The 15310-nt window shown below is 43.7% G+C and overlaps 1 protein-coding gene across 1 annotated transcript in view; it reads right to left on the reverse strand.

Moving 5' to 3' along the window:
- UBXN11 (UBX domain protein 11) overlaps positions 1-4551 on the reverse strand; it is a 379872-nt gene extending 375321 nt beyond the window's left edge. The window contains exon 1 of the mRNA XM_069224030.1: positions 4402-4551. Within this exon, the coding sequence (XP_069080131.1) occupies positions 4402-4469 (68 nt within the window). The 5' untranslated portion in view covers positions 4470-4551. The remainder of the gene's footprint in view (positions 1-4401) is intronic.
- Positions 4552-15310: the final 10759 nt, after the last annotated feature.

Here is a 15310-nt window from a genome sequence, read left to right on the forward strand (position 1 = left end):
GCGGGGTAGGAGGTGAGGGGAGGATGGGTATCCTTGGTGCTAATCATCAGTCATAGCTCAGGACTGCCAGGGTCACCACAGTAGTTTGTCTCCTCCGATGACGATTCTGACCAGCACACACTTCTTGCTTGGTTCTGGTGGCCACCTTTGGCATATGAGGTTACTGTCCCTCCACTGCACATAGCCTCTGGCATGATCGGCACAGCTGCAGTCTTCATGGTGGCCCTACCTGGCATACGGGGTGGCCCACCTAATATCTCACACGGTCTATGACCTGCTTGGCATGGGAGTGCTCTTCACAATGGCACCACCTGCCATACGAGGTTGACAACTTCACACTGCAAACAGGTGATGAACTGTTTGATGAAGCAATGATCACAGTTCACTTCGCTGCAACCCTTCTTTGGTATACAGGGTCGATGAATTTCCCTGCACACGGGCAAGAACCCGATCGGTGCAGTAGCAGTCTCCTCACATCTAGGTAAGGGAATCCACTCAACAGGATTCCCCACTGGACCGCGCTCCCTCTAACACTCTCCTCTTCTTCACTGCGTACACCGGTCTTGGCAAGCAGGCAGGCACTGGCTCCAGGCTCCAGGCTCCAGGACATGTGGCCTTGGATTCCCTGGGTGATGTCCCCTGACCCAGCTTGGAGAGTAACAGGCTTTTTTTTGGGGAGTCTCAAACTACCCTTCTTAAAGTAATTTCCAGACACCAAATATGAATTTGAAACTTATGTGAGGTCTGCTTCCTTCTGAAGTGCCCACTCCTCTGTTCTCTTTTACTCTAGAAAGCAGTCACAGCAGCAGCGACTCCTAATCTGACATCCCAACAACATAGGCAATGGGCGGTGCTTGAGGTTCAGACTTGAATGTTAGCCACTGTGATATGTATAATCAAATGATTATCCCATATCAAATGATTATCCCAGGGCTTCAGCCCTACTCTTTATGAACCTCTCCTTTAACCCCATCTCCTTCCCGAGATGTGCACAGATCCCTCCTTTTGACCTCTCTCTCAATCAAAAAGCACTGTTTGAACCATTCGGCAGAGGCTCTCTCACTTCCTCCAGTGTGTCTAACTCATCTTATAGGAATACAGTAATAAAACAAATCTGGCTAGAGGGATTCCTCTACCGCCTCTTCTCATGTTTCTCCATTCAGCCCTGGGTCTCTCAAAATGGAACCCAGAGACTTTCATGTAACGCATATTTCACTGGCATACACGCGGCCAGCACATGCATATAATATACATGCACTGCATAGCACCACATCCTTTATACATATTGTACAACTCACAGATATACATACACCCAGCACATGCAGACAATATACATGCACCTCACAGTACTTCATTTTCCCTGTGCTGTACCCTTCACAGGCACACATACGCCCAGCACATGAATACCACACATGTACTGGCAGCACTACACACCAAACCAATGTAGATCAAGGATGAGTTAAACACAGCAGCAGGACTTTAAATGAGTGAGCCTGTAGGCCTCACTACAGTGACACAGATTAAAAAGGACCTGTTTTGTCACTCCTATTGATCACTACATGGTATGCTGCCACCATCACACTTGTGCTGCTTGGTCCTTTGTGGCCTTTCACTACTATATACATTCGTCTATGTCATTGTGCACACACATGATCTATGTTTGCTTGTGACAACAAAAATCAGCATTAGGGATCCAGACATCTTTACAGTTGAGGTACTCAGAGCAGGAGTCCACATCCATTACCATGCAAGAGGCTTTTCTGTCCCGACACTTATCAAATACTGTTACACTTATCAATCTGAGTTGCTAAATCAATTTTCCACAAACTTTAAGAATAATTAACCCTTGGATGTGCCTGGTGACTCACTGCACAAAAATATAACAAAATGGAAGTAGGATGGGAAGATTTGTTTTTTATGAAAGGATTGGGAAACATGGCATGTGTTTTTTGCTTTGAGCTTTTCTGTCTTCAGGAGCATGCACTCATTACTTAATGGTTGTGACAAGGTAGAAGGATGGGGAGGTAATGCCTGTTTTTATCAGTTGATGGTCTGTTGCTGGATAAAGTGCAATTAAGATGACTGAGGGTTCCTGGGGAGATGTAGTGTGGAGCCAGGTCAATAAGTGACCAGACTTTTTCTTCTAATCTGTCTTATGGATGCTGCAGTTGGTCATGAATTTGACCCTCAGGTCTACTGGCAAGCATATGAATGCTTTGAAAGCCTTTTATAAATGACTGCTTTGCCAGAGATTGCCTCAAAGTTTGGCTGCAGAATTTTGTCGTTTTTTCCAAAAATCTCTATATCTCTATCTTTTTTGGAAATTCTGTGTGGATCCACTTTTCCCATCAAGAGAGCCTTCCTCGATGTCACCATATGGTTAGTTTACAACTGTATGAGATTTTTATGGAGACAGGGAGATGTAAAAATATTCTATTCACCACTCCTAGGGTCAGATTTATCAACAATTTAAGCTGGTGCACTGTCACCAAGTGTGACTTAAACTGGCACAAAGTGCTGAATTTCTATTTACTTTCCAGCAAACACTTTTTTGCACTAGAAAATTGCCTAAAAATGCAAAGCAGAGTAAGTGTCAGGGAGGCGTCCCATGGGTGTTCCTGTGCAAACAAATCTGTTTTTTGATGCAAAGCCTTATATACTAACATTTACAGACATGGCTTAGAGCCAAGAAACTGTGCCGCCGTAAGGCGGGTGCAAAGAACGAGAACATTTTGATTTCAACAAACTTTTCTACCTTTGGATGTGTGCTCTACTTAGCACACACATAGAAAGGGGAAATGTTTAAAAGTGAGTCCCAGAATAGGATTCACTTCCAGTACAAACACTATTCTAGACTCATGCAAACAACATTTACACTACTGTGCAAATGTGTGTGTGTGTGTGTGGTGCAAGGCAGCCTAATTGTGCACTTGTGCTTGGGCAAAGCCATGCCATATCTCAGCAAATACGGCACAGTCCCGCTCTCTCCCTTTCATGCAACACAGTGCAGCAACTTTGGTTGCTGCGTTGTGTGAAATAACAGTAAATTTGCTCCCTAATGCTCATGTTTAGTACCTTCAGTACCTAAATCCAGAACCTGCAATTGGCGATAAGCCAAGGAAAACAGTTCCACCTCTGTGAAACTACTATTTGTTCCTGCCCCATCACTAGTTGCATGCGCCACTACTGTGTGGGTTCTTTGTGAGACACAAATCCACTTTCTACAGCCTAATGGAGGTTTGAGGCATGTCAGGTACTTGCGTGGCACAAATGTGCCCTTTACAGAAAATCATTGGTACTCCTGTGTTGTGATTCGCGATTAAAATATTTGCTGGTCGTTAATATGTGATGGTCATAATAGGTGAGTATTGAAGATAGTACACGTATTTATCCTATTGCTCATGGTTACAGTGTCCAGTTTCTGAACACAGATTCTACGCGGTATTACGAACGCACAACTCAGTCTACAAATAAGTAAAAGAGAAGCGAGGAATAACAGTTTAAATCATTAACTTGGGGAGGGGCTTAGCTGCCTGGTGATGATCTAAAACTATGTCATGAAGGCCCTAAGCTTCAGCCTCATGCTGAACACGTCTCAGAATAGGAGAGTGTATGAGTGCCAGGACAGAATTTTGGAGATGAGGGGGGTCTCCAATGGAGATAGGGTCATAAATGTGAAACCCTTGGGCTGACTGCGGTCTCATAAGTGGGGTCTTCGGTAAGGAGTAGCCTCAGTCACTGTTTTAAATGGACAGGTGCTGTCAGAAACACGCCTTAAATTTGAAAGGCAGAGTGCCAGCACTCCTCAGTAACACACAGGTACACGAGTGCAGTGAGGGCAGGCTCTTCTGCATTTTCATTTGAAGTAGTATTCCCAACGGTTAGGGGGTTGGAGATCGTGAAGTCTCCTCTTACTTTTGTTATCCGACTGCAGAGGCGGTTTCAGGCGGGTGGTCGCTTAGACGGGGGCCGCCCGAGACTAGGGCTTGAGGGGATCTCAGGCTCCTGGTTGTCTCGGGTTGGAACGGTGAACGTTAATGACGAGCCAACCGTTTTCGCCACTTAATTTTAATTTAAGTGACCGGCAGCGGCTGAAAGTACTCGAGGCTCTGTGGTCTCATGGAAAAATGGACTAAGAATGGAAGGGTGAGGTTTGAGCTGCTATGGGGACCGCCGTAACAACAGTGGTCTCAGCCTGGTGTTCCAGGGTGGATACTGAGTAGAGGCTGGAGGGTGATACTAGGTTAAAGGTGGTTCTTGGGCGGCGGGCTTTGGGCCGGGATAGTCTCGGAATTGGGATGAAGGTCGGATTTGTGGCGTAGGGGAAGCGGCACAAATAAAAGTTGCGTTGGGCAGCGGAGAGTTGCAGGTTTCGCCCCCCACCACCACCGGCCATCTTACCCCGGGTTGGGGAGCCCCGGTAGCGGCGCCCTGCGCACCCGGCCCAGCGAGGCCCCCGGGGAGCTCATGAGACTCTGTGACCGCTACAAAGCCATTGTGCATCAGTCGCCAGGCAACCTCAGCGAGACTTTCGATTGGATAAATCTCGGTTACCGAGCAACCAACAGTAAACAGAGGCAAGTGAACTGAAACTGGAAACATAAACGAAGGACTAAGGCAACCAGTTTCGACAACTAGAATGCTAAAATTTATGTCTTATGCACTTTTATGTTGAGCGGACAACAATCAAAAGTGTAAAGGGCTTTATTTGGAGGAATATGTACTTAAATGGATAACTACAGAGGGTTCGAATATTACAAAAATTAGATACATAAGGTTATGAATTACAACGTGTTGAATCTTTACCGAAAAGCAAATAGTACAAGAATTATAAACTGCTGGATGAAATGGAGGCAGAGAAGTTCTGTGCCAAGAGAAGAGACAACATTTTTGGAGACGATTAGTTGCAGTGTCTTAGCTAATATATGCTGTTAATGCTGATTTTATTAATGAATAATATATACAAAGGTACACTGTTCCACACGTTCTATAACGACCTAGGGGACCTAAAGTCTCAGGAGCAAGAGCCCTCAAGCATCACAATGGATGACTGGCATCATCATCGGGAAATACTCCTCGCCAGGCCGGCACTGCAATGCCTGACGGGCTCCCCGAAGGGGGGCTCTAAGCCGTACTGCTCTGATAGTGACCGGTGGTTTCAAACTATACAGACAGAAATACCTGCATTCAGGCACCAGCGCACGTAGGAGAGAACAGGAAAAAATACTTAAAATTGGTTATTCATCGCACAATACACATCATAATTTTAATCAGTACACAAGGATGAAGACCAAGATTAAAAACAGAAGGAAAGTAACAGATTGAGTTATGATGCTCAATTACTCTCAAAGAGCAGCAAACCACAGAGGACTATAACTGTTATAGTGCCTCTAAACAAGGGTAGACATGTTTCGCGTCTTAAGGTCCAACCGGATCCATTGACGCTTCATCAGGACCAATAACTAAAGATTTAATCAGCTCTTCTCCAAATAAAGAAAAAATCTTAATATAAGGTTAGGAAAAAAACGGTCACTTACATTTAAGTAAACTGGCTAAGTCAAAGTCAGAAGACAAAGAGATAAAAAATACACACACCAAAAATACCCAGAAGGTGGTTGTAAAGGTGTATACGTGAAATACATGTGTGACGGGTCATTAAGAGGGTGCAACAAGTCAGGCTTACCATCCCCAAGTCAGGATCAGGCTCCTTGGGAGGCACGTTCCAAGGACTCAGATTAACATTGTGCACAGTAAACACAAATCATCAACATAAGTTACCACAATACTTATGTATATAGAAGGTATGGTCTGTCATGTATAGGGTTATTATTAATATCAAAAACCTGGAAATGACACATACAATAGTGGAAATAGGCACAAAATTGAGCTATAAAGAGTATCCACGTGCATATAATCAACATATCAGTGCTTGTTCAATACAATCGTATGACGAAGGATTTAACTTGAAGCCGATCCTGCTGTGAGTCAAAGCAGGTCTCTAAGTCAGTAATGTCAGTGCAAAACCCCGTTGAAAGTTAAATTGTACTCACATACTAGTTAACGGACCATCGCTATGGACCTACCCTCTGGAACAGCGTCCCGTATCAAAGTGGAGCGGGCGCTGTCAGAGCTTTTCATAGACGCCGCAAACCCGGAAGTGGCTGATTCCCCAAGGTTCGCGCGCGTCTGAGGAGCAGCAAAAAAAAAGAAGGACGCCTCGTCGGATCCAGGAGACAGAAAAAAATAGAAAAAGGGCTCGCCATTTAGCCTGACCTCAAAACAAAAAGTAAAAACAACGGAAGGACTACCTTCATATTAACATGAGACAAAGGTAGACGAAAAGCGTAAAAAGACTCCCAATCAAGTCTAAAAAGGTCCAGAGTCAGAGAAATAGAGAAAGGACTCCCCATTGAGCCTGTAGTCAAGAAAATTAAGAAAGGACTACTTCCATATTATTTACAAATAAACGTGACGAAGAGCAAGGACTCTAAATTGATAGAAAATCAAATCTTTGACCAAGGGATGTAACAGGGCATAGATGTTACATAAAACCCTTTGATGCTAACATAATAAAAGGTTATTTTCTGACATAATTGTAAAAGCCAGTTAGGGTGTCAAGATGCATGTTACTCATTCAGAAGGAATTTATTGAGTAATCCTTGTTGTTATGAGAGTGAGGTCCAAGGAATGTCATCATTCAGACCCCGTATGTTGGTCCCTAATTTGAACACCCATCTTTGTTCAGTTCTGAAAAGATACCCTGCATCATTTGGTCGAGCTCTGGGTGCCTCTACTACCACCCACCAGAAGTCATCAGGAGAGTGTGTAGCTTCCAGAAAATGTGCACTGAGTTTAGTGGTGATTCTATTGCATCAGATGTTACTTCTATGTCCGTTGATGCGTGTCTTAACTGGCCTGGTTGTCATGCCAATATAACGTAAGTCACATGGACACGTTATCATGTAGATGCAATTCCTGGTATTGAAGTTAGTGTGTTTCTTGAGGCGCCAGGTCCCTATGGGGTTTAGATTCAATGTCATGAGGTGCCTAGTGAGAGAACACACATTACAGTTACCACAGGGGTGATGACCTTCAACTGGGGGGAGACCCCATAGCGTCATTTGAGTCGGGGTGTCACATGGACGTTGTGGACGAGAGTGGACCACAATGTCCTTTATGTTGGCTGTACATTTGAATGCAAAAAGAGGTCTTGGAATTTCGCAACCCCCACTAGTAAGAATGGGCCATATTTTGCTAATCAATTTCTTAATTGAATTAGATAAAGGAGTAAAAGTAGACACACATGTTAATCTGGTCTGAGGCTCCTTTTCAATAGTCGCCAGTAAGGCATCCCTATTGTTATTCCTAGCTCTTTTTCGTGCTTGGTTAACAATTCTAGAGGGGTAATGACGTTCCAAATGTTTCTTTTGAAGAGAGTCAGCCTGATGGTCAAATTCATGAGATGAACTACAGTTACGTCTCAGCCGTAAAAATTGGCCAACGGGTAGATTGTCCCGTAGAGATTTCGGATGGTGACTCTCATATAACAGAAGAGAGTTACGATCAGTTGGCTTATGATAAATAGTAGTGGACAGTTTTCCATTATTGATGGTGATCATTAGGTCTAGAAAAGGTAATTGCGTAGCAGATACGGTGGCAGTAAATTTAAAAAAGGGATCAAGAGTATTGATCCAAGCTGTAAAATTATCTGCAGGTTATTAATGAATATTCATGTATTTTGAGTGTTGGATTTGCGTAGAAAATGTACTGTCTTAGAGAAAATAATGCATGCATTTGAAGGTGCTCCTACCAAAGTGGCAGTCAATGTTCACAAAGTTTACTTATTAATGGCTTATTAATATGAAATGTTGAGTTCATGTTTGATTAATGTGGTAATATGTCATATTAAAGATTATGTATTAGCTTTATTAATACTTGGTCTTAACTTGGTGAGGTCTTGGCCTAGTTGCACGGCCTCATGTGAAGCTGCATTTCTTAGGCGTTTAATAAAATGGATGCTTAGAGAATTAACTTGTGATTTTCCACTGTACTGACCATGTGCTCGTAGCTGAAGTTAGTTCTCATGAGAAACTGCTTGCTAGAAGATGCTGTACTTGCTAGTGAAACAATGTTTAATGTAATGTGTGTAAGACTGACCGTCCCAGGAGGAGACATTGGATGCACTGACTGCAGTATAAGCTGTAACAATATTGATACCTGACAATCCGAATGACGAGAGCGGGAGAAGAGGAGCCAATCACCAACATGTGAACCATGTACTAGAAAAATCGTAGATTTGAGGTGTTAGTTTCATTGGACTAAGTGTGAACATGCGATCCCCTGACCAATTAGGATGTGGGAAATAGTTTTAGGAAACCTAACTTAGCCAGACTGCACCAAGAGGACAAAAGCCATTCTCCCCATTCTTCTTGAGTGCTTAGTTATCTTCTTTCGAACTGCTTAGAGAGACTTTGCTTTTTCTGAGCTTTGATGCTAAATCCTGATGTCTTGCTGACCGAACTGATGTCCTGTTGACGAAGACTGTCACGGCTTGCTGAACCATATTGGGGACAGGTATACTGACAATGTTACTGACTGTAATGTCTATTTGCTTTTGTTTCTAGGTACCAACCACTATTTTGATAGAGCCATAGTTAGATGTTTTTCCAAATTTGTGTGACTGAATTGTTTTGCATGAAGCCCAAACATACTATTTCTAATCTGGTGTTAGTTAGAGTTCTCACTGATGAAGTTCCCTACATGTAAAAACAGTTGATGGCTTTTCCTTGCTGAATCTAAATGTATGTTATATTGTTTGCACGGTTATTCTTGCTATTAATTTGTACTGTAACTTTAGAATGTGTAGCAGCTCAAGCTGTAATTAGATTGTGAATCTTTCCTCGCTTTGCACAGCCAGTATTATTTCTGTATGTTTATCAATTGATTTTGAGACTAAGTTACGTGACATTAGCATTGTTAATATAGGGAAATAAACATTCTAAGATTTACATAAAGGTGTGGTTATTCATGGCCACAGGGTCATGGTGTGTGGAAATTACTGACTCCTATTGATTATTGATGTCATTTATTGTTGATGTTATTGATTTGTATTGGTACCTGATATATGGTAGAAAAAACTCAAAGCGCAGTCAAAACGTCCAACGGCCTATTCACATCTCCATTGTAAGTTTACTTGATAAGGTCTGACGTGCTAATAATGCATGCCTCTAGACCTGATTCTAGAGGGGGACACCAGATGTTTCAAGGCAAAATTTTGTTAATTTTGGCTGTTTCCCACCTGAAATTGCCTCTACTTAAGTAGAAGGCAATGTGAGAAATAACTTTTTTTAGGATCTCCATCTTTCCTCTTCTAAAATGTTGGCATGTATGCCCAATAACCCTGCCTTGTGGCTGGACTACACATCTTTCTGGTTTTTCTCCCCCCTGTGCAGCAGTCGATAAAAACAGTTGCAGTTATATGTAGAACTGCTACAAATTCCAGAGAATCCCACAAACATTTATTTTTAGGGTTGAGCCTGCAAGTGCATGTACTAGCGCATGCATCTCGCTTGCAAGACTCTGTTGTGTTCAGTAAAGAGCTTGGAGCCTGCCTCTCACTCACCATTTGTTGGTCTGGGTGGCACTCTTCTTTACAGTCTTGTATTTCGTCAGGGCACGCCCGCCATCATTTCCTTTCCTCTGTGTGGAGCAGGGATTAAGCACTAATTAATTAAACTTAATTAGTGCCCATCTGCCGTTTCCGTCGTGATCAAGGTACTAGTGCCCCAGAAACAGAAGGCTTGTGACTGGCAAATCCATGCCCAGCAGGGCAAACATAATTGCAAATGTTTATTCTTTAAAGCTAGCTTTTTTTATTTTGCCAAATTGTCTTTTCTTACTTTCCACTCATGTTTTCTTTTGTTTTTGCTCGTGGGCACTGTTTTTAAAAGATGACAATTAACTTGTTTGAAATATTGCAAGTGATAGTATTTCTTTATTATGTGTAATCTCTGAAATTATGCTTTTATACATAATCATGCAGTATACCCCGATCCACCCCACTCAGATCCGCCCTACTACTATCCAACCCACTTTACACCACACCAATCAACCCCATCCCGATCCAGTCCACTCCAACACACCCACTTTAATCCTCCCAACCCACCCCAATCTATTCTGCTCCTATCTAGTTGGTCCCCTCCAATCAAAAACAATCTGCACCATTCCAAAGCAATCTGCCCTACTCCAATCAAAACAATATGCCCCACTCCAATCAAAAACAACGTGCCCCTTTCCAGTCTGCCCCACTGCAATCTGCTGCACTACAATCCAAAACAATCTGCCTCACTCCAATCTGCCCTACTGCAATCCAAAACAATTTGCCCCACTGCAATCCATTTCAGTCTGCCCCACTCCAATCTGTCCCACTTTAATCCAAAATAACCTGTCACACTCAATCTGCCCCACTACAATGCCCAATAACCCACTCCAGTCCAAAACAATCTGTCCCACTCCAATCCAGTCCATGTTACCTCACCCCAATCCAACCCACTCCATCCCAATTCACCACACTCCAATCCACGCCCCTACAACCCAGTCCACCCACACCAATCCAATCCATCCCCAACCCAACACAACCCCAGTCTGCTCCAGTCCAATCCACCCCATTGCGTTCTAATCCACCCTGCTCCAATCCAAACCACCCAATCCCACTCCAATCCAACCCGCCCCACTCCAATCATCCCACCCTTGTCCAATTCAACCCACCATTGTCCAATCCAATCCACCCCACTCCAATCAAGTCCACCACTATCCAATCCACCTCACTTAAATACAATCCACCCCACTCCAATACAATCCACTTTAATCCACCCCACTCAGTCTAATCTAGACCACATTAATCCACCCTACACCAGTCGAATCCACCCCACTCCAAACCACCGTAATCTAACCCACTTCAATCCATTACAGCACTCTCCAATCAAGCCACCTCACTCCAATCCAATCCACCCCACTCCAGTCCAATCCACCCCACTCCAGTCCAATCCAATCCACCCCAATCCATTCCACCTCACCCCTATCCAATCCACTCAAATCCAATCCACCACACTCAATCGAAACCACCCCATCACACCCTGATTCACACCACTCAGTCCAATCCATCCCACTCCACTCCGATACACCATACTCCAGTCCACCCCACTCCAGTCCACTCCAGTCCACCCTGCTGCAGTCCACCCCCCCACCTCATGCCAATCCTGTTCACCTCACCTCACCTCAATGCAATCCAATCCATCCCAGTCCACCCCACCCCACTTCAATTCACTCCACTCTACCCCACTCCAATCCACCTCACTACACTCCAATCCACTGCACTTTACCCCAACCCAGCCCACCCAATCCCAGTTCAGTCTACCACACTCCAGTTCACCCGTCCAGCCCACCCCACTCCAATCCACCCCACCAATGCATTCCTCTCCAACCCACCCCACTATAATCCACCCCACTACACTCCACCCCAATACAATCTACCCCACTCTAGCCAGTTCAGTTCACGCCACTCCAATCTCATCCAGTTACCCCACCACACTCCAATACACTCCACCTCTATGTAATCCAACCCACTCCAATCCATTTCACCCCAATCCAATCCACTGCAATCCAATCCAACACACCCCACCCCACTCCAGTCCACCCCGCTGCAGTCCACCCCACCTCACCTCATGCCAAAATAGTTTACCACACCTCAATGCAATCCAGTCCATCCCAGTTCAGTCCACCCCACACCAATCCACCCTACCCCATTTCAATTCACTCCACCCTACCCCACTCCACTCCACCTCACCACACTCCAATCCACTGCACTTTACCCCAACCCAGCCCACCCGATCCCAGTTCAGTCTACTACACTCCAATTCAACCCACCCAGCCCACCTCGCTCCAATCCACCCCACCAACACATTCCACTCCAACCCATCCCACTATAATCCACCCCACTACACTCCACCCCAATACAATCCACTCCACTCTAGCCAGTTCAGTTCACCCCACTCCAATCTCATCCATTCACCCCAACACACTCCAATCCACTCTACCTCTATGCAATCCAACCCACTCCAATCCATATCACCCCAATCCAATCCACTGCAATCCAATCCAACACACCCCACCCCAATCCAGTTCACCCCAATCCAACCCACCCTATCACTCCAATCCAAATCGACTACCCAATCCAATCCAATCCAATCCACCCATCTCAAATCCACCCCAATCCCACCCACCTCACCCCATTTCTTTCTACCCCACTCCAATCCAATCCACCCTCCTACCTCAATCCACTATAACCCACTTCACCCTATTCCACCCCACTTTCCTCTCCAACACACTCTGCCACTGAATCCTACTCCACTCTACTCAACTCTACGACACTCTAATCCTCCATTGTACATCATTCAAACAAATCCACTCCACAATACTCTAGTCCCCCACCCCACTCTGACACCCCACACCACTAACCTTTATCCATGCTGAACAGGAGCCACACTGGTGTACAACATGGTAAAACAAAGCCAATAGGTCTTGTATAGGCAAGACCTATAGGCTCTGTCAATGCTTGTTAGCGCTTGTTATTAGGGCCTAATAAACACATGCCAATAGACTTGATTCAAGCGGGAGACTCCTGTTTTTTTAAATCCAAAAATGACCTAATTGTGATTGTTCCCCGCCTAAAATTACCTCTTCTTCGATTGAAGTCAACGGGAAAAAATACATTCTCACAATTCTTTTTTTAAATCTCCAACTTTTCTCTTCTAAAATGTTGGCATGTATGTAAACATTTAAAGCAATCCCAGGCTGTAAACATGACAAAATGCATAGTTTGCGTTTTCACAGATTGATGATTTAATACATTGTTTTTTATTGACATTTTTATTTCCCATACATTCCCTCTGGAGGTCTGAACAGTTTATACTTTGTAAAAATGATGGTAAATTAGCTGTGTTGCATGTAAACTGCAAACGTAAGCACATACTAAATACTTCATTGCTAAGGTGACCAGATGGCTCAATGCCATCACCCTCTTCTTTGTTCCTAGTATGTAACATAGCTGTACATACACAGCTGCCAAATAGTCCCTGTTTTGACTCAGGTCGGTACTGCAACATTAGCAATACCTGGTTTGAGGGCAGAAGCGCTCAACTCTTGTTTAGATCCTGCAGTTGCAAAAGGCCTCCTATTAACCATACCAAAGGCTTGCAGTGGGCCTAAAGCTCGTGCATTGCTTACCATTTGTTGACTTTGTCACTCTTCTTTGCTTCCTTGTTAATCAATGGCTTGGCTTCCTCTTCTTGTGTTTACCCCTCTCTTGGAGTATAGCCTCTTTATTGCCATCATTTTGACTGGGTGACTTGCATTCTTACACTGCTCCCATTCAGAGAACTGATTTTTTTCTTTTCCTGTAAGCATTCTATTAGCGAGCATGTGTTTTTTAGCTCTCTCCATTGTGTTGCTGTTTCCTCCACACCAAACACCCTCCTAGACTCTGAGTGTTGCTCTGAACCCCATCTAGATTGTCTGTAAAAAGGCAGCATGATGGTTTTTTGTGTGAATGTATAACTAAAGAACATAATTTTACGGGTTGTTTTTTGTTTAATATCCCGCATTCATCGTACTGCAAGAAAGGTCCGCGTTGGCACACAAAGGGCCTGATTCTAACTTTGGAGGACGGTGTTAAACCGTCCCAAAAGTGGCGGATATACCACCTACCGTATTACGAGTTCCATAGGATATAATGGACTCGTAATACGGTAGGTGGTATATCCGCCACTTTTGGGACGGTTTAACACCGTCCTCCAAAGTTAGAATCAGGCCCAAAGCCTTTTATGTGTTAGGAAGGCTGCTGCACTCATTCAGTTGAAGTAATTGAAAAGGAGATGTCTCTTCTTCTGGCGACCCATAAATTTGCTCCCTCAGCTACTGTAGAGGACCTAGGGCCATATGTACGAACACATTTTCCCATTGACACAGAATGGGAAAAACCCTTTGCTACATCTGGCCCCAAATAACTCTTGCCTTTGTTTCACTTCTGAGTCCTGTGGAAAGTGAATTAGGCCTTGGGATACTTTTTCCTTCAAATTGCAACACTTCCTTATTCTATTTAAATTCTGGTCAGTTTCTTGAGTAAAAGGTACTTAAAAAATAAACCATGCAATTTATAAAGATTGAAAATATTGATTTAATATACAGTTCTAAGACACCTTAAGGTGTGTTTTGCTTTTCTGCCAATATTTTGAAATGTTAATTTAGCTTTTATGTTTTTTGTTCAAATCAATGCTTTACAAACAAAACAACCTCAGTGTGGTGGCCTCATAATAGGGCTGGCACTGAACAATAGCTATGAATGTTAATAAAGTATATTGTTCAGTTAAGAGTCTTAGATAATGTATTAGCTGCCTAGACCCAAGTAGGTAGAAGCCTTAGCTGTGTGGAGCACAAGGCCTCACAGTCCCAAAGGTGGCATGCTTCTCTGCACTGTCCACCAGGCCCGTCTTGGGGGCTCTGTGCTGGAGATCCTTTTGTAGCCTTTCAGATTGCGAGTGTGCAACTCCAAGGCTTCCATGTGAACTGAACACCAAAGACTAACTAGGAAGATTGGCGAGGAGTAGTGCAAGTTAAAATTAACTATAGAACCCATGTTGCCTCCGTTTATTTGTTCCTGGAGTCCATGGTAAAGATTAAAACAAATCAGAGACTAAATACGATGATAATGTTCCTTGTTTTCTCACTTGGGGATTATTGGTCGGTAGTTGGTCAACATGTTTCTTGCCTTCTCAGCCACTAAGAATCTATGGCAACAGATACCTAATCTTCTCTGCTGTGGGTATTCCTACACTGTTGAAGAAACAAGTGAACTCCCCACCCACCCTAGTGAAATATAAAATAAGGAAACGATAGTAGTTATTGTTCCCAGGACTTACATCCCTTGCTTAGGAGCATCGTCATTGTGCAACACTAATGGCATAGTGAAATAAAAATAAAAAAACAAACAAAGACAAACGTAAATCAAAAATAAACAACATTTGCTGGAATGTTGAATCAAAAAAGTAATTACTGAACGATACCATAATTTCTCATGTTGGCATCACAACCATCACTTGGAATCACGTGTGCCGTGCTCATGCAGTAAGAAAATGAAATAAGGGCCCCTTAGGATTCGTGAGACCTGGCCATTCACAGGTCATCTGTGTCAAGGGGCGCAAATGAATATATCAGCATATCTTCATCCTACCTCGTGACGTATCAACCCTGCCAG

The sequence above is a fragment of the Pleurodeles waltl genome, chromosome 3_1 (assembly GCF_031143425.1).
Source record: "Pleurodeles waltl isolate 20211129_DDA chromosome 3_1, aPleWal1.hap1.20221129, whole genome shotgun sequence".
Classification (NCBI taxonomy): domain Eukaryota; kingdom Metazoa; phylum Chordata; class Amphibia; order Caudata; family Salamandridae; genus Pleurodeles; species Pleurodeles waltl.